Source organism: Chinchilla lanigera, unplaced genomic scaffold, assembly GCF_000276665.1.
Source record: "Chinchilla lanigera isolate Chin_1 unplaced genomic scaffold, ChiLan1.0 scaffold00045, whole genome shotgun sequence".
Lineage (NCBI taxonomy): Eukaryota > Metazoa > Chordata > Mammalia > Rodentia > Chinchillidae > Chinchilla > Chinchilla lanigera.
Genome location: NW_004955446.1, coordinates 6,204,021 through 6,224,492, shown reverse-complemented (window position 1 = coordinate 6,224,492; position 20,472 = coordinate 6,204,021). Strand labels below are relative to the sequence as shown.

The 20,472-nt window shown below is 36.5% G+C and overlaps 1 protein-coding gene across 2 annotated transcripts in view; it reads left to right on the top strand.

Moving 5' to 3' along the window:
* Positions 1-20,472, top strand: part of Ipo11 (importin 11) — a 191,351-nt gene that overhangs the window by 1,135 nt on the left and 169,744 nt on the right. For both annotated transcript variants that reach the window (XM_005392641.2, XM_013518422.1), the window contains exon 2: positions 19,585-19,728. In XM_005392641.2, coding sequence (XP_005392698.1) covers positions 19,591-19,728 — 138 coding nt within the window. In that variant the 5' untranslated portion in view covers positions 19,585-19,590. The remainder of the gene's footprint in view (positions 1-19,584; positions 19,729-20,472) is intronic.

Below are 20,472 nucleotides of genomic sequence, written 5' to 3'. Positions count from 1 at the left end.
AGATTTCAGTGAAATTAGAATATTCGTCTATATTGGTTGCAGTGGGACTGTGGAATTTTTTGTGATGGCATCTAGCACAAGGTATACTAGAAACAGTAAAATTATGGTGTTGGGTTATGGCTATGTATTATAGCTCCAAGGTAAAGAGAATTCTCACAAATGCATTTCATTTCAGTAATGTTATTCAGAGATCCAAATAAATAAGTAAAAATTTGGTAATTTATAGAAAAATCTTTAGATCCCACACTAATCCTAGCGTTTTGCATTTAAAATACACTGAACATTTTGCTTAGAAATACATATATATATATTATACATATGCTTTTGTGGAACTAAAAATATTCCTTTTTTATGTTTGATTAGCTACCATTGTGTTATATTTGTGTGTATTTGTATTTAATCACATTTCTCCTAATTTAGTGGTGTTGATGGTAGTAGTATTCCTTTCTTTATCCTCATCAGATGGATACTATCATTTTGTTTCAGAGTGTCTTAGGGAATGGTCGTGCATTCAGTGCAGGTGTGAGTCTAGAGTGACCTTGTTTGATTTTCTGAGTATCAGGCTGATTACAGATAGTGCACAATTACAAGCTTTTTAGAGTTGGAGCCGAATCTGTTCCACAGCCTTTGTACTCAAACGTGATACACAGCATCACCTGAGATTTTGGTAGAAACGCGCCATCTCATTTAATTTGCAGCCACTGAATCAGAATCTGCGTTTTAGTGAGCTATTCCAATGACTGGAATGTTTAGTAAAGCTTGATGTGCACTATTTAGGTTGGTTAAAATTGATGATCAAGGTCATGCACTAGCCTGCATGAACATTATAGCATCTTTTATTTTAATCTGAAGTGACCTTATCCTGGTTATGAAGTCTGATTTATATGGTGAAAACACTGAGACCCAGAAATGATACATGACTTTCAAGAGGTCACACATCTAGATTCATGACCGAGGTCTGACTCATTCCAATGCTTGGGTTTTCCTAATCACTGCCAGAATTCATTATATTTAAACTGAACCAAAATTCATGAATGAGGGCTAGGTATTCATTCAACAACATTTATTGACTACTGGACAGGCAGCACGACGATTCTTTGTCCCTGCTATTTTTTGCAGGTTTTTTTTTTTTTTTTTTTGGTTTTTCTCCGGTACCGGGAACCGAACTCACGACCTTGCGCTTGCCAGGCAGGTGCTTTTGCCGCTGAGCTAAATCCCCAGCCCCTTTTTTGCAGGTTCTCAAGATCAGAGATTCTGGGTTTAGGTGTGAGTTTTATTTATTTTTTCTTCTTGTAGTACTGGGAATCAAACCTTAGTATGCTTCATCGATGAGCTACATCTCCAACCCCTTTTGATGTTTATGTTAGACATGGCCATACTAAGTTGCCCCTATTAGCTTTGAATTTATGATCCTACTGCCTCAGTCTCTGAAGTATCTGGGATTACAGTTGTGGTCACCATGCATGACAGCCAAATGTTTTTGAGTGTGCTTAAGTTATTGACTTAAAGTCCAACATGGTTGTGCATGCCTGTAGTCCCAACAGCACGCTTATAGTTCAAACCCTCAAGAGACTGAGACAGGATAATTGAAGGTTTTGGGCCAGCTTGGGCAACATATCAAGTTCAAGGCCAGCTGGACTGCAGAGTGAGACTGTGTCAAAAAAAACTTGAAACAATAACAAAAGGTAGGGGGTATAGTCTAATAAATTGAATTTAGACTTTGTTATTCCAGTTCATTATCTTGCTGAAAATTAGGCTTATAGCTTTTCCTTCCTATTTCTTTACGTTAAAGAAGAAAATTTAAAAGAAGCACAAAAATAAAAGAAAAAGTAAAATCAATAAGCATAATCAGTAGTTTTTTTTTACAGATGACTATTTTTATGTTTAGCTGCAACTAAAGAGGTGTCAGAAGGTCTTGGTGATACCATTTGGGGTCTTAAGATGTGTATTACATATAAGAGTACCATGGAGGAAGGAACACTTTACTATCTAGTGCAGGTAAAAATTTCCAGAGGTGATGTTTGCCACGAGCATCAACTTTAATGATTTTTGTATTAGCTGGTAGTTAAAAGACACACACAAACACATACACACACACACCCCAAAGTAGCAGCACTGTATTATGAAGCCTCATTGTTAACAATTATCCAGTATCAGTCTTATTTCATCTTACTTCCTATGTACTTCTCTGGTTTCCTAGGTAGGAGATTTAGAAGATTGGTTCAATTCAGGTGTGACTTTTTGTGTGTATGCATGGTGCTGGGGATTAGACCCGGGGTCTTCTGCATACTGGCACAAGTGCTGTACTCACAAGCTGTTCCCCCTAGACCAGCAGTCTTTCTCCTAATTTGGGATTTTTGGTTTCTTAAAATAGTGTTCTTTTCTTTAAGCTTTCCAATATGGTAATTTTTCTGTTTTCATTATCGTTGAACTGTTCCCCGATCTTCACAGAAATTAATTTGTTTCTGTCATAAACGCGTTGCTTTTCTGTAGTTTGCGTTTGACTTCAGAGCAGTTTTGTAGGATCTCCTGTCCCTAATTCTCCAAGAATAGGTCATCTAGCTGGGGATAGTGGCACATGCCTGAAATCCTAGACCTTGTCTCAAAAACCAAAAAACAGACAAAAAAAGAATAGGTCTTCTACCTTCTAACATTCTTTTTGTAGACTTGGGCTGTAGATCATGATTTAGGTTACAGAAATTTAACAGTATTAAAACAGTGCTCATCTTCCTTTCATCCCTTTGTGGGAAGGGGTATATGCTAAATACTGTGTGCTCTTATATTTTGTCAACAGGCTAATGTCTGGGTTTGTATGTGCTCAGTGTCCATTCTTCTGGGAAAAATTAGAGCTTTCTAGTTCTCAGTGTCACTTTTCTAATAGCTTGCATTTCACTGCTCTTTTCCCTCTTTCTGAACATTCATCCTTCTTTTAAATGTAGAACACTATGATGGTTCGCTAGGTGATTTTATTCTGCATATCCCTGCCCCTATCCTCATCCAGTTTCTCATTCTTCCTTTATACTAAAACATCGCTTACCTTACTACCTTTTATTAAATTTCTTCATATTTACTTTGACTAAAGCTCTTCATAGCTTTTCACCTTTTTATGGAGGGTACTTTTGTTGGTGCAGTTATTGATCCATAGAACAGGAGACAGTGCTGTAAGGAAGTTCTTTTGTTGTCATACTTTGCATCAAGATGATGTTTTTATTTTCATGTTTCAACCTTTCTTGCATTAAACATTACTGTTTGTTTGTTTATGTATTTGAGACAGGGTCTCACTATGCAGTTCAGGCTGGCCTTGAGCTCACTTTGTAGCCCAGGCTGGTCTCGAACTTGCAGTGATCCTCCTGCCTCAGCCTCCAGAGTGCTGGAGTTACAGGTGTGTGCCACTGTACCCAGCTTTAAAGATTACTCTTTAAACCCCAATCCATTTCTTCTCAAGAGCTCAGTACTTTTTGTGCTATACTCTTGAACCCAGAAGACTCTACTACATTTCCAGATGATTGTTCTGGCTAAGTGGCCAGTGAGATTTCCAAAGTTCTGCCCTTCTTCAACCCTGCTGGAGGGGAAAAGATGCCTGGAGCACTCTTTGGGGTGTGGTGCTTATTTCTTACCATGAGGTGGCGCTCCAGTTACTAATTTTTTTTTTTTTTTAAATACATCTTTTAAAATGGTAAAGTAGTACACTGTCTGGTAAAAACAAGTTGATGTGGGAAGTGTCATGGAGAATACTCAGAAATGAGAGTAAAGACACTGTTGCCAACAAATACAAAGCTACTTTTATGCTGTGGAAGTAAAGTGTACAATAAGCAAATAATAAGTTAGAATATTTTTTGATTTTTTTTTTTATCTTTTCCAGATTTTTAAATATTTCAGACTGTTGTCTTTATATGTACCAAGTAGTAACAATATTAAGTGCTTTGTAAAGACGACTATTTGATGTTAAAACTGCAGTGTGACTACAAGACTCATGTCTCTACCTGAGGAAAATTGTCTCTTAGTAAACATTCTGACAATGTAATGGAACTGTTAACCTACTTTTGTTCCTGAGGACCAACTTGCTAAGCTTTCCTGAGCTGTTATGATGAGAGTGCAATTATTGATTATATTACCTACTTAATACAATATTTTTAATATACTGCCATGATTACTTGATATGTGATTAACAAGAGAAATATGATTTGTAGCTTTTGAGAAGTTAGAGATATTTTAGGAAAAGGCAAGGAAATACCTCTGGAAATAGCTTCTTGATATTATATATGTTTTGTTTTGCACATATATACATATGTATATCCTTAAAATGGGCTTTTTAAATGGAACTGTAATTCGCCATCTATAAAATTTACCTATGGATAGTATAAGTTTCTTAGTATATTCAGAATTGTGCAACCATCGTTACAATCAGTTTTGGAACATTTTCATCATTTCAGATAGAAACCATATTCCATCAGCAGTCACTCCACTGTTTTCCCTCAGGTCCCTAGATGTAGGGGACCACATACTTACTTTTTGTTTTTATAAATAGACCAATCTTTCATAATCTGCATGAAATGCCATAGGGAATTCATCAGTAGCTCTTGTTCATTAACCTGATGTTTAGAAATAAAGTATATGGAAGTATCTTCACCCAATATGTAGAGAGTGTTCTTAAATACAGAACATACAAGGGATGATCAACAAATATGGTGATGTTTAAGTTTGAAAAATTATTATAATAAAAAGCACATTGCCAGTAATGCCCCTCAAAATACTTCCCCTTGCTTTGAAGACACCTGTTCCATAATTTCTGTCACTTTCTGAAGCAATTTTGGAAGTTCTTCTTTGTGAGTATCTTTATGAAGTGTGATAAAAATGTGATTGGTGCTGCTAAGCACCAGCCAACAGAAAGGCAGGTGCTGCAAGAAACATTATAGTGTGTTCTTATGCACCTTACTCACAGATTTGACATCATGTGACTTCTGCCTTTTTCCTCAAGGTCAAAATGATTATGAAAGGTAAATATTTTGAATCAGTTCAGGACATTGAGGCAACCATGACAGTGCAACTGTGTTGGGTTACCTTTCCTGTCTCTGGGACAAAATACATACCCAACAGCTCCTTTCTATAAACGAGACAAGTTTTATTTTGGCTCACCATTTCAGTGGGTTTAGTACATTGTTGGTAGGCTTGAAAGCAGAAGTGGCATGGTGAAAGGTCATGTGTCAGAGGACTGCCACTCACCCCAGGGTAGCTGGAAAGCAGTGAGGGAGGGGAGCAGTTGGGGACAAGAATACACCCTTCCAGGTTGTGCCCCTTCAGTTACTCATCTCCACCCAGGCCTTACTTAGTAATAGCACGTTTAGTCGTGAACTCAACAATGGATGAATCCGCTGTTAAGTATAGAGCCCCCATGGACCAATCACCTTCCAGAAATTCCACTTCTGAATACATGAGGCTTTTTAGGAACATTTTAGATTTAAACCATATCTGTAGCTAAAGAAATACACAGAAGAGGGCTTCTAGCATTGCTTCAGAAAGTGGCAAGAACAATGACATAAGTGTATTTAAAGTGAGAGGGAGTCTTTTGAAGGAAATTAATGGCAGTGTGTCTCTTAGTGTAAAATTAAAAAAATGTTCACGGCATTTTTGATCACAGTTGCTATCTGGATATGGAATTGCTGTCTTATGCTCCCTACTTCTTTAACATTTTGAACAACTGCCAGACTTCCTAAAGAGACTTGCCATTTTTACCTTTGTACCAACAGTACATAGGGTTCCAATTTCTCTTACCAGTTCCTCTTATTTTTGTTTCTTTTTCCAGTGTTGGGGTGTTACACAAGTCCTCTATCATGGAACCAAACCTTTAGCCTATTCTCTATCTTTTTGATTATAACCATGGTGTAGTGGGTATGAAGTCATTGTAGTTTTGATTTATTTACATTTCCCTAATGGCTAATGTGCTAATAAGCATTTTTTCATATACTTATTGGTCATTTATGTATCTTTGTATAGCTCTTGTTCAAATTCTTTGCCTATTTTTAAAATTGAGTTATCCTTTCATTATTGGGTAGTAAATGTTTTTTAAAAATAAATTGTGCATGCAAGTCCCTTAGATATTTGATTTGAATTTTCTCTTACTCTCTGAGTTGTCTTTACTTTCTTGGTAGTATCATTTGGTGAGATTTTGAATTTTGATGAACTCACCTACTCACACCTCCTCTTTGTTTTCATAAATTTCATATATATAAAGTGAAATAATACGGCAGTGAAAATAATACAGCCATGAAGATTTATTTCTAGATTTTCTTTTAAGAGTTTTACAGTGTTTTGTTTATTTGTTTTTGAGATAGGGTCTCATTATGTAGTTCAGACTGGTCTTAAACTGACTGTATAGCCTAGGCTGTCCTCGAATTTGCAGTGATCTTTCTGCCTCAGCCTCCTGAGTGCTGAGATTATAGGCATGTGCCACCACACCTGGCTTACAGTGTTAACTCTTATACTTAGCTCTATGCTCCATTAGTGTTAATATTTATGTATTGTCTGGGGAAGAGTTCCATATATTCTTTTGCATGTGGATATTTGGTTGCTCCAACACTGTTTGTTGAAAAGTGTAGTCCTTCTCTGTTGAATTATTTTAGCACTCTTGTTGAAAGTCAGTAGGCTTTAAATGTGAAAGTTATATCTGGACTTTTAATTGTTTCATTGACACATATGTCTGTCCATATGCCAGCACCACTGTCTTGATTGCTGTAGCTTTGCTGTAAGTTTTGAAGTTGAGATGTGTGACTCCTTCAGCTTTATATATCTTTTTGAAGATTGTTCTGTCTGGGATCCTTGCACTTCCACATACACTTTAATACCAATTTTTAAATTTTCTGCCCCTGCCCAAAAAAAAGCCAGAAGGGATTTTAATAGGGATTTCATCGAGTCTGCAGATCAACTTGCTTTCTTAACAATATTAAGTCTTCCAGTTGTACATGTGGGATGTCTTTTCATTTCCTTAGATCTTTAATATCCTTCGACAATGTTTTGTATCTTTTAAATAATTACAAAATTATACTTATTTTAAGTTTTTTTCCTAAGTATTCTTTGTGTAAAGAATATGATTGTAAGGATGAAAATGATTGTAAAGAGTATGAATAGGATTGTTTTCTTGGTTTAATTTTCAGATTATTGCTGGTGTATTGAAAATACAACTGATACTTAGATATTGCTCTTAATATACTACCACCATAATTTATTAGCTCTAATGTAAATGGCAAAAATTTGAGTTGTATTCCATAAGGAACCGAAACGAAAGACTCTATTTAGAACACAGTTTTATTAATTTGATGCTAGCCAACTCTCATCCCTGACTTGCAGGTCAGGAAAGTGGGTGTGGGCCTGCCTTTGTTCCCACCTTATATACATTTTTGGTTTCTACAGTAACAGATTGGAATGTTGTAGCCCTGGCCACATGTTGTTTTCCTTGTGCCGCATTTCCGGGTCAGAGCCCAACCACAATGATTTATACTGTCTGTACTCTGTTCTGTATGTCCCCCTTTAGATAACCATACATTTCCTTTATGGTTACAATGTTTATCTAGGGCCAGGGAAGGGATGAAACAACCCAGGCAGGGTCATAGGTGGTTATCTGGGCCCTGGTGTTTTTTGTCTTTGGAGAAGCATTCCAGGGCTAAGTCAGGACTGTAAAGTTAAAGTTAAAGTTTTTACAACCCCTCCGGGATGTTTCTCAAAACATATTTTGAAGCTTGCATTAAGACTAGAATTATTCTATCTTAAAATAATATGCTAAGAGTCACTGTCCTGTACACTAACAGTTTAATAGATTCTTTAGGATTTTCTGTGTACAAGATTATGTCATCTGTGAATACATTTTTATTTCTTCCTTTCTAATTTGGATGCTTTTTCTGATTTTCTTGGCTAGAACCTCGAGCACACTGTTGACTATGTAAAGAAAGTAGACAGCTTCCTCTTGTTCCGGATCTAGGGGAGAAAGCACACAGTATTTATTATGATGTTAACAGTGAGTTTTTCATAGATATACTTTATCTAAGGAAGTTTCTTTTATTCCTAGTTTATTCATTGTGGCTTTTTGGGAAGACAAGGTGTCGGGCTGGCCTTGAACTCACTTTGTAGCCCAGTCTGTCCATGAACTCTAGCAGTCTTCCTGTGTCAGCCTGGAAGCTGGAATTACAGACCTGTGCTGTCACACCCAGCTCAGGGGCTTTCTCTTCCTTAGTCTCCCAGCTGCTGGAATTATAGGCCTGGGCTGCACAACTGTACCGAGCTCTTTCTTCTTTTTTTTAATGTAGGCCTTTATACCTACAAATTTTTCCTTAAGCACTGCTTTAGTTAAATTCCATAAGTTGTGGTATATTGGCTTCATTTTCAAAGTATCATTTCCCTGTGCTTTCCTTGACCTGTTGATTATATGGAGATGTGTTGTTTCATTTTCACACATTTGTGAATTTTTCTTTTTTCTTTTCTCTTTCTTTTTTTTTTTTTTTTTTTTGTTGGGAGATGGCAGGGTCTTGCTATGTAGTCCAGGCTGTCCTCGAACTTGTGGTGATGTTCCTGCCTCAGCTTCCTGAATGCTGGGATTACAGGTGTCCACCATGACGGCTGGCACATTTGTGAATTTCTCACGTACCTTTCTGTTGTTTGTGATCGAGAACATATTTGTATGATTCAGTTCTTTTAAATTTATTGAGTTTTTTTGTGGCTTAGCATATGGTCTATCCCGGAGAATGTTCCATGTGTACTTGAGAAGAATGTGTGCTTTCTGTGCTGGTGGATTTAGTCTTCTATAAATGTCTGTTAGAACTAGTTTTAGCATAATGTTGTTCAGGACTTATTTTCTTCCCAGTTGTTCTGTCCAGTTTTGAAAATGGAATGTTAAAGTCTTTAGCAATTATTATTCCTGGTTTGGTACCTCTGCCTTTTGAACATGCTGGTGTGGGCACAGTTGAGGCCCATTATTCTTGGCCTCCTGCCCTTTGGTAGAGCTTCTGATCCAAGTGTGGTGCCTTGGTAGTCTTGGACCTCTGACTGTGCTTGCCTAGAGTAGGACTGCTGCAGCACTAGCTGGAGTGAATGAGAAATGCTTCCTGACTGCTGCTTCCAGGGTATCCTTAGACTTGGAGTTGGGGTGAGAGAGAACCTTGTGTTCTTAGCTATGCCTTGCTAGGGTAAAGCTTCTGTCTCACTGGAGCAAGGGGGAAGTGGGTGTTCCTGGCTCATATGCCACAGATTCTTGCTGTTCTTACCAAGGCTTAGTATTTCTTGCATATGTGTTTCTCCATTTACTCTCTGCTCATATGACAGTTTCCAGAGACTTTGGCTGCTTTTTATAATTCTCACCAGTGAGTTTTGCTGTGGATAGGATCTGTAAGCTCTTCATGCCGCCATTCTAGAAGTATTCTTTGTCTTCTGTTTTGTTTAGAAGTTCAGTTTTGATTAGATTAAGGTTGAACATTTTCAGTATTTTAGAGGTAAGGTTATATAGCTTTACTGCATTGCATCAAGAGGCACTTAAAGTCAAGTTGTGTTGATGTTGTTGAAGACAAGTTTGTGCGCTCTGTTAGACTGGTGACTGGCAGACTTCTTTCTAGATTGTTTCTTCAGTGCGTTTAGCAAGTGATCTATGGGATAATACTTGGGACACACCATGAACATTCTATTACCCAACAGCTGTTTTCAGTTAATGGTTTTAACATCCACTTTACTTCATTGTGGCAAGTTTTGTGGATTTGAAATGGTCCATCAGTTTTTGACCATAATCGTGCCTCTTTTTTAAGCCAGTTGACTTTCTACTTCAGCATTTAATAGACTCAGTAGGGTTATTGTTTGCCCGAAAACCAAAGATAAATACAGACAATTCAGTAGTCGGAACAAAATTGTTATGGCTGAACTTAAAGTCACTCTGGCTCTGAGAGGTCTTGTCTGTTGGGGGCAGGAAAAAGTGCAGAGTTTTCTTTTTTTTAATAGAAAATTTTATATTTCCAATATAGGCCACATTTGGGTTTTGAGCCACTCATATTTTTGAGCCACTCATTTTATGAGCCATTCATATTTTTGTGGGAGAATTATACTCTGGGTTCCAGCTGGTATGCTGAAATTATTATTCACAATTTTTTTTCAGAATAAGAGTAGTTCCTTCTGCCTCCCATCCCACAGAATTTAGACAGACAACAGAGGCTCTTCTGATTCTTAACGTCCAAAAACTATTGCAAAGTTGGTGCAGTATCTGGTAACAGTTCGTGGACTGAGCTCTTCAAGACTTCTTAGGAGTGTGGATTAAAGAAAGGGAAGGAGAGGACAGGAAAGGGGCATATCAGTGCTATAGACTTGAGTAGGCCAAAATGCTGGAGAGAGATAAGTGGGAAGGTCTAGCAGCTTCCATTAGAACAGGTAAATGGTGAGGGTAAGTAGGGCATAAAAAATATGCAGCCTTAAGGTTTGCTTTTCTGTAAAGGCTTAGTGAAGTAAGCGTGTCTTTATGTGAGTTCTGCAGTCTTTGCACTTAGGGAAAATTGCTTTCAGGGGTTGGCATTAGTCTGTGATTTTATAAATACTGTAGTAACCCCCAAAAGGACCCCTGCCCCCATGTTGGTGGGTAGAATGGTGCTGTGGTTTGTGTCTGGATGTCCCCCCAAATCCTCATGCAGTCATGGGGCGGGCTTCTAGAGTTTTTGATTGATCCATAGTCTGATGCTGGCATTGTGGATGTGAGTGCTACACTTGCCTTGGGGCAGATAGTAAGGGAGGGACAGAGGCTTGCTCTCTGCCACTCCTCCCTTCCACCCCATGAACTGTTGCCCCCTGCCATGTGCTACTCTGCCTTGGAACCAGCCAAGTATGGACTGAAACCTCCACAATCAGTGAGCTAAATAAACCTTTCCTTCCATAATTTTGGGCGTTGGGTGTTTTGTCTCAGCAATGAGAGAAAAGTAACCAAGATAGATGGGAATGAATGAGTTCTGGTAGAGTCTTTTTCATATATTTGTGTCAGTATGGTCATATATTCTTTCTATCCTGTGGCTTATGTATGACACCTATATAAAAAAATACAAATCTTATTTTGCCCTGTAAAGACCTATATGATCTCCTCTTGCCTCCTTTTCCAACTTAATAAACGTTTTAATACTGTTCAAAATTGCTCACTTTCCTTTGTTCAGCACATATTTTAAAACATATTTTGTGAGGTTCCTCATGCCAGAGAGATGCCTGACATGTTGGTTTTACCACTTCAGAAAGGTACTGTGAAGTACTGATTAAGATTAGCGGCTTTGATGTCAAAGCCAAGCTCTTCTATACTAGCTGTGTTGTGATCATGCCAAGGTAAATTTTCTGATCCTTTATTTTTTCTATGCCCAAAATGAGGATGCACCTACTATATAGCAGTTTGGTTAGGAGTAGGTGAATGAAGCACTTAGCATGATGCTGGCATATAACATATTCTCAGATGTTAGGATTTTTTTTTAAACTTTTATTTTTGCTGGCTGTTCTTGTATTGTTTGGGAAAGAATTGGTAAATTTCTGACAACAGTTCAACTGTGAACCAGTGGATCACCCTCCTTTTATATGAATATATAATTGATAACTACTGTTGTTTTTTAATTCACTGTGTTAGTAGTTAAGCTGGACTTTCAGGTGTGCCTCAGTTTTAGATCTTCTGAAGTTGTACTTCTTAGTCGGGTGTGGTGGTGCACACCTGTAATCCTAGCACTGGGGAGGCTGAGGCAGGAGGGTTTCCATTAGTTTGAGGCCATCCTGGGCTACATTGTAAGTTCAAGTCCAGCCTGAACTACATAGCAAGACCCTGTCTCAAGAAACAAAAACAAAACAAAATGGTGCTTCTTAAACTTTGTCAGTTAAAAGATTTAACTAGAAAACTTGTTAAAACACATGTTTTTGCTCCCTTGCTGCTTTTGTTCCCCCACCCCACCCCCATGTGGTAGATTTGAAGCACAGATTGAAGTTTTGTGTTTAATGAGGATCTCAGTTGATGCTGGGGGAACCAGGCAGTGGGCCATGCTTCGAGTAGGGCTTTTCTAGAGTTAAGCTCGTTTGGTAGCCACTAATCACATGTGGTTAAATATATTAGACTTAAATAGCACTTAAATATATTAGGCTGAAATGAGGTATGCTTTAAGGGTTAAATATATACAGGATTTTTATCACAGTATAAATATTTTAGAAATATTGATTACATATTGAAATGAACATTGTAGATGTATTGAGTTTAATGTACTGTTAAAATTAGTAGCCTGTGTTTCTTTTTCTCCTTAATGTGGCTGATGAGAAAGTGTAAACTAAATGGCCTGCCTTCATGTCTTGCATTACATTTCTTCTAGACAGAATAATATACTGTCTTCCTCTTTATTTTTTAGGATTCCACAAAATGAATTTCTCTTAGGTAGACTGTTTTTGAAATCACACATTACCAATAAGCTCTCTACATCAATGAAAATCTATTCACTTGTTTTCAAGTATTGAGAAACACAGAAATTTAATATTGTTAAAGGAACTCCCAGTTAGAGAGGGAGATAATAAGTTATTGTGGTCAGTTTTTGAAAATAGGCAAGAACAGAGTATTAATTTAAAATCTTAATCCAGTTTTATTGATTCCAGTATGACGTTAAGATGATAAAAAGAAATTGTTATATGTATTTTGGATTAGCCTTTCTTTACTTTCATGGACTTTAAGAGTTGATTTTTCCTTATAAAATTTTAATATTTTCGTTCAAGCTTTTTGTTTAGTTTTTTTTTTTTTTTTTTTGGTACCAGGAATTGAACTCAAGACCTAGCACTTGCTAGGCAGGCACTTGTGCCGCTAAGCTATATCCCTGGCCTCAAGCTTCTTGTTTAATCAATGGGACTATCTTCTTTTATTGCAATTTAATTATGACTTCTAGCAAAGGAAGTTGTTCTGGCTGTATTCTTTATGGATTAATAAGTGTCCAACTTTTGTCTGTAATGTTTTTCAGTTTTAGATGCAGCTACTATTATAAAGTGAATTCCCAGTAACCTCCATTGGAGCTTAGGTTTCTTCTTTGTTTTTTATTTCTTATTAGTACATGTTTGCATTGTGCAATGTTTGCATTCCTTGTGGGACATGTACATAACACATCTTAATTCTTTTTTCATTCCTTTTTCCCCTTTTTCTCTTCCCTCCAGGTCTTGATCTTCCTCCCATTTGTGCCAAATCTATCTCCCTACTTCCTTTATGTATTATTTTGCTTTTTATTTATATTTGGGTTTTTCATAGAAGAAACAATGTGATACTTAAGCTTGTGGGTCTGATTTATTTCATTTAACGTTATGGTCTCAACATGCATCTCTTTTCCTACAAAGAACTCAAGTTAATCCTTCTTCATGGCAGGGTAGTACCGTTCTACCCATATTCTTTATCTTTTTATCTGTTACTGGACATATAGGCTGCTTCCAAGATTCAGCTATTATGAATTGTGCTGCTGTAAACATGGATATGTCTGTACCATCGTTACATGATGTCTTTAACTCTTCTGGGAAGACATTCAGGAGTGGAATAGCTAGGTCAAATAGAATTTATATAGTAGCTTTGAGGAATATTCATACTGATTTCTATGGTGCTTAAACCAGTGTACATTACCACCAGCAACATAGAAGGTTGCTTTTTCCTCTTGGCCTTGCCAGCTTTTATTATTATTTGATATCTTGATGTAGTCATTCTTTCTGGAGTAAGATGGAATCTTTGTGTTGTTTTAATTTGCATCTCTCCGATGACCAGTGATGTTGAATATTTGAGAAATGTCTATTCATTTTAGTTACCCAGTTTTTTGATTGGGTCTTTTATTTTGTGAGAGTTTATACTTTTTTTTCAGGGTAAAAATACTTACTTATGTTTGTGTGTGGTCTGGAGGAAGATGTTGTTGACTGAGTAAGGGAAAGGGCGTTCTGCTGCTGCTCAGCACATGTCCAGCTCAGAGTATGAAAGGAGCGCTCAGAGCACCACAGTGTACATTGTATGTATTTTCCTTGAAAATTCAGTCTCTGGAGCATAGAATATTGTTTTCCTATTACACAGTCTCCCAGGCAAACCAGTACAATGAGATATTGGAGGATGAGTAAGGTTTTATTAGGTCAAGTGGACCATGAAAATTGGATTTAAAATAGCATATTTAAGAGTTGGAAAGCCATAACTTTGACAACTTTTGTCAACTGGAAATGGCACATCATACCACGACTCCCTATTTGTTTATGGTGGAAAAAAGTCACGTGATATTCCTTAGGGGTGCTTCCTCTGGACATGGTGCTTGTCAAGATAAACTGAATGGCACTTTGACCTAACTTAGGATGTCCTAAATATTTTACTGAGTATCTTTGAGTTGCAGTGAAATTTTTAATGTATTTTAATTCTGCATAACAAATTCTTTAACAGGGGAATCAGATGATATTTTTGTTTACTTCAGTATTCTTTAAAAAGATTTGTGTTTGTTTTTATGGAAGGTCACTAAAAGAACCTGTTGTGTGATAATCCACGTTTATATAAACTCCGTTTGTTCCAAATTAAAAATAAATTGTAGATGTCATTGGACTCCACACTGTCTTTCAGCTATATCCCTATATCTCTCAAACCATGTTTTAAGCAAACCTTATCAAAATATTTTCCCACGTTTTTTGTATATCCTTTCTTAGTTATTTACTCTTCAGCCTGGCTTCATCTGCAAGGATGACCCATGATGCCGTTTAAGCTGCCCTTTTTGAGGTCACTTACACACGCCAGGATGATAAATCCAAGGAACTTGTCTCTGTTGTCATCTTATTAGGAATCATGGAAGAATTTGATGAAGTTTGCTCTTCTTTCCTCCTTGAAACATTTTTCTTTTGAGCTTTAATAACACTATAGTCCTAGTATCTGTCTAGTCATTGTGAATGACAGATTTATAGTTTTCTCTTTACCTTGGTTCTAATTTTTTCAGTTTCATTTTTTGATACAACTTTAATCTCTGTGAGGAAGAAAATGTATATAAATAGGATAAAATATGAAGTATGAGTTCAACTATTGGCTATCATGTGGTTGAAGAATACCATTAAAAAATTCAAAAAACATATAATCATGAGCCTAGTCAAATAGAATCTTATGTCCCATGATGTTACCTAAAATATATGTATTAAATAAAGAACATTAGCATCTTAATGCAGTTTACTTAAAAATGTGCCTAAGTAATTTCTGTAAAATAAAAAAGTGTAGAAAGGGTATGTAAATACAAAAATCAGGCTCATGAATGCCTATGAGACTATATACAAATAAAATCTCTTTGAAGTTCAAACATTTTTCTCAAGGAAAGGCCCGATTAACCTGGAGATCTGGTGGCAGCTGCTGTATGGCATTCTTAACGAGAATACAAGGAGCAGCTTTTCACTGTGGATCCATGATAATAATAGAACCACTCATGGGATCTAGAGCAGCTGGATTAAAACCTATGGTGTTGCACCTGAACTGTGTAGTGGATGATTAGGTTAAGCCTCACGGCAAAGGAAGCATGGTGCTTATATAGAGAGATACTCAAGTATCTTGTTATTTGAATAAATTTCACAGGGAGATTATACTACTAAACAAAATTTTAAGTGGTTGCAGATTGGTAAATGGAAAACTCTACCAAGAGATATTTCTAAATAAAAGTGAGTCCCACTGATTTTTCAAAGAGTAAAAGAGAATGCTGACTGATTTTTATGACTTTCACCTTATCGGAGGAGTTATATTTAATCTGAAATTGAAATTCTTACTTGAGAAAAATATTTCACAGAAATTAGATGCACTGTCATGCAGTTTTGTCATCTAATACGTCTTCCTTGGAAAAATTTCCTAAGATTAAAGATTACCTCAAAGATAACAGAATGGCTGAATGTTGAATGAATATGGAACAAAAGATAAGGAGGGGTTCTCTTTTCTCCACATCTCCACCAGCACTTATTGTCATTAGTCTTGTTTTTAATTCATGTGTTTGTGATGTATAATAGTTACATTCTTTCAGGTGAATTGATACGTACATGTACCATATACTGATCATTTTTGATCCCTTTACCCCCTTGCCAACCTCTCCTTTGTCCCATTCTTTTGAACACCCACCCTATCTGTAAAAAAAACTCTACCTTTTATATTTTTGCCATATCTCCTTTATTTTACTGTTTAATTTATTTTTTAAAGTTTCTCATGTAAAATAAATCATGTAATATTTACCTTTCAGTGTCTGACTTACTCACCTAACATTATGGTCTCAAGTTCTATCAATGTTCCTGCAAATGACATGCTTTCATTCTTCTTTAGGGCCAAACATTAGTCATTGATAGACATTTAGGTTTTTTCCAGAGCTTGACTATTGTGATTTGTGCTGCTGTACACATCAGTTTGCATGTATCACTGTATCTTTAACTTTTTCAGAAAGATAATCTGGAGAGATAGACCTGGGTCAAATGGAATTTCTATTTTTATTTTTGGGCTGTCTAACTACCGTTTTCCAGAGTAGTATTAATTTACATTTTCACCGACAATGTGGGATTCCTTTTTCTGTATATCCTCGAAAGCATTTTTTCTTTTCTGTGTTCTTTTTTTGTGTGTGTGAGTGTCTTTTTGAGACAGGGTTTCGCTATGCAGTTTAGGCTGGCCTTGTGCTCACTTTGTAGCCCAGGTGGGTCTCAAACTCACAACGATCCTCCTGCCTCAGCCTCCCAAGTGCTGGGATTATAGGTATACACCACCATACCTGACTTCTGTGTTCTTAATAAAAGCCATTCTGACTGGGTTAAGATGGAATCTCAGAGTTGATTTTCATTTCTCTAAAGGATAAAGATGATGAACTTTTTAAAATATACTTATTAGCCAATTGTAGTTATTCTCTGGAGAATTGTCTATTCAGATCATTTGCTCATATTTTGATTGGTCATTTTTTTTCTTGGAGGGGGTGTTCTTTTTTCTTCAATTAAAGGTGTAGCAAGTTTTCCGTTTCTATAGGTTGTCTTTTCACCCTGTTGATTTTTTCCCTCTCTGTGCAGAAGCATTTTCACTGTATATAATCTCATTTGTTGTCTCTTGATGTTATTTCCTGAACAGAATTCTTTGCCTGTGCTTACTTGCTTCCAGTGTTTCCACTATATTATCTTCTAGCAATTTCAACATTTCAGTTTTTATATCTAGGTCTTTGGTCCATTTTTGTTTGGTTTCAGTACACACAGCACAGCGATAGGGATTTAGTTTCAATTTTCTGCTCATAAATAATCAGTTTTCCCAGCACCAGTTGTTAAACAAGTTATCTTTACTCTAAGGTATATTTTTGACCCTCCTCTCAAAAATCAGATGGCTGAAGGTATATGGAATTGTTTTTGTGTCTTCTATTTCGTTTCACTGATGTACATACCTATTTTTGGTACCAGAACATGCAGTTTTGTTGCTGTAGTTTCATAGTATAACTGAAATCCAGAATTGTGATGCTTCCCACTTTGCTTCCTTTTTTCAGGATTACCTTGGCTATTCTGGGTGTCTTCTGGTGCCATATAAATTCTAGAATTCTTTTCTTCAGTCTTTTTGATAACAATAATTCTTACTAGAATGAGGTGACGGCTCATTGTGATTTAGATTTGCATTTCCCTGATGATTGCTGATGTTAACCTTTTTTTTAAACATCACTATTAGCTTTTTGTATATCTTTTTTTGATATATATCAACTTATGTGGATGGCTCAGTTATAATCAATATTTGAGGGGGATTTTTTGCTACTGTGTTTTTGTTTTTTTTTTTCATATATTCTGGATATCAACCCCTTGTCAGACGTAGAATTTGCATATGTTTTTATCATTTTGTAGATTGCCTCTTCACTCGGAGATGTTTCTTTTATTGTGCTTAGCTTTCATAGTACTATGTGATCCCTTTTATTTTTGGTTTTGTTTCTCATGCTTTGCAGTGTTGCCCCCCTCAGTAGGCTGTAGAATGTACCTCAGAGTTTTTGTTTTGAGAATCAACTGGGAGATGCTCAGAGCTCATCAGTGAAAGGGTCCTCTCAAGCCATTGCCTCTATTCATCATGTCCACTGAACTCCACTTAAAATATGGATTAGTGTCAATTTCTGGGTATTGCTGGCCACATGTATTCATGCCTTGGAAGTTTGAATGGAGATTCTGTTCAACATAGTCATTCATATTCCAGTTTAATGAACTCTTCTGCTCAGCACATGATCTCATGTGGTTGAAACAAGATGGAAAGTCTATGGAGGTTTCAGCCCATAATCAGCCGGCTCCACAGAGTGGGATGGCACAGGCGCAACAGTTCAAGGAGGCAGAAGATGGCAAAAACAGCCGGATCTATACTTTTTTGAGTTCTCTGTATATTCTAGATATTAGCTCTCTGTCTGAGAACAGCTAATGAAACATTTTTCCTAGGTTGTAACTTTATTCGGCTGGTTATTTCTTTTGATGTGCTGAACATTTTGATTTGATATGATTCCATTTGTTGATTCTTGGTATGATTTCTTATGCCATTTAGTTTCTGTTCAGAATGTTTTTAAGAGTTTTACCTATTTTATCTTCCAGCAGATTGTTTCTGTTTTAACATTTAGATCATTGATTCATTTTGATTTTAGTTTAGTACATGTTGAGAGATACAGTTCTAAATTGTCTTCCATATGTAGATAACCAATTTTCCCACCACCAGTTCTTAAAGAGGTCATCTTTCTTCCAGATATATGTTCCCCCCCCCTTTTTTTTTTTTTTGGTTTTTCTCCGGTACCAGGAACCGAACTCATGACCTTGCGCTTGCCAGGCAGGTGCTTTGCCACTGAGCTAAATCCCCAGCCCCTTGGCCCCCTTTTTAAAAGATCAAATAGTTGAATGTGCCTGGGGTGATTTCCTCATCCTCTATTCTGTTCCATTAATCGTGTTGTTTTTGTGCCAGTATTATGCTGTTTTTATTACTGTGACTTTGTAATATAACTTCAAGCCTGGATTGTGCTGCTTCCCACCTTGCTTTTGTCACCCAGGATTGCTTTTGCTATTCTGGAACTTTTTTGGTTTCATATGAATTTGAGGGTTATTTTCTCTAGTTCTGTGAGGAATGCTGCTGGTATATTGACTGGGATTGCATTAAATCTGTATGTCAGCCTTAGAAGTATGTTATTTCTGCATATCCAGAGGTAGGGGATAGCTTTCCATTTCCTAATGTCCTTTTGGATTTCCTTTTTCAGAGTTCTATAGTTTTCATTGTAGAATCTGCAGGCTTTAAAGAGTCCAGCAAGTCTCAGTAACTAATGGTATTTAACCAGAATTTAGAAACTTTGTTTCTTTTTCTTGTGAATTCCCCCACCCTCAAATTTACTATTATCTTCTGTTTATGGAACAGTATAAGACAGTTTCTTTCAGAAATAGATTTTGAATAAAAAATATTGGAAGTATTGGATTATAAGAGTATGGTGGACAAGAAAAGGTAGCAATCACTAGAAACACAAAAGAGTAGCTGTATTGAAATAATAGAGTATTTCAGAACATAAAAGCTTTTATCTCCACTGTTTTCTGTTAACTTTTATTATGTATAATGTACATTCATGTGTGTTAATTTGTCACTGTTAGGTTTCCATGGATCTTAATAGTGCCAGCACTGTAGTTCTTCAGGTCTTAACACAGGCCACCAGTCAAGACACTGCTGTTTTAAAGCCAGCTGAGGAGCAGTTGAAACAGTGGGAGACACAGCCAGGTTTCTATTCAGTGTTGCTGGTAAGTAGTTCCAAAATAGCTTACTTTAATTTTTGATAAAATGAAACACCATTGTTTTAATTGTTCTAAAAATCTAGGCTTGGGATAGGGATATAGCTTGGTGGTTGAGCATTTGCCTAGCATGCATAGTACTCTGGGTTTGATTCCCAGCAGCAGTACCAAAATACAACTCAAAACTTACGTTTATTGGTAATTTGGGGAAACTAATCCAAATGTTTGGCTGCAATTACCACTACCATTATCTTATTAATTTAAGGTATTATTTATCGAGTGTGTTTAAGAAATACTTGATGAATCAACATGTGAATTTTTTCCCTATAATTTAATTACAGTATTTAGCAAAGAAGTCATTTGCATTGGCTGTATTACTTATGGAATAAAGATTTCGTTTTCAAAACATTCCTTCTGTGTAAATAATTGAACAGGATAATTTCGTATCTGCTCAGAAGGCAGTGCACTGTAATGATTTTCAATTTTAGCACATTAATACTGACATCAGAACTAGTGGTAGTGCACTTTCATGTTTTGTTTCCACACTACCCTAATTAATTTATGTTGGCACAGTTGCTTAGGTCTATGTGCTGCAGTGGCACGTTGTGGTGTACTTTGCTTAATCTGTTTTCTTTTAAAATACTTTATTTTCCCAGCTAAAAATTTCATTTTCTTCATGTATGTGTTGCCGAAGTGAGCACTAAGAATTTTATTTTCTTGACACATCTGATCTTTTCTTGTGTGTTATGGAAA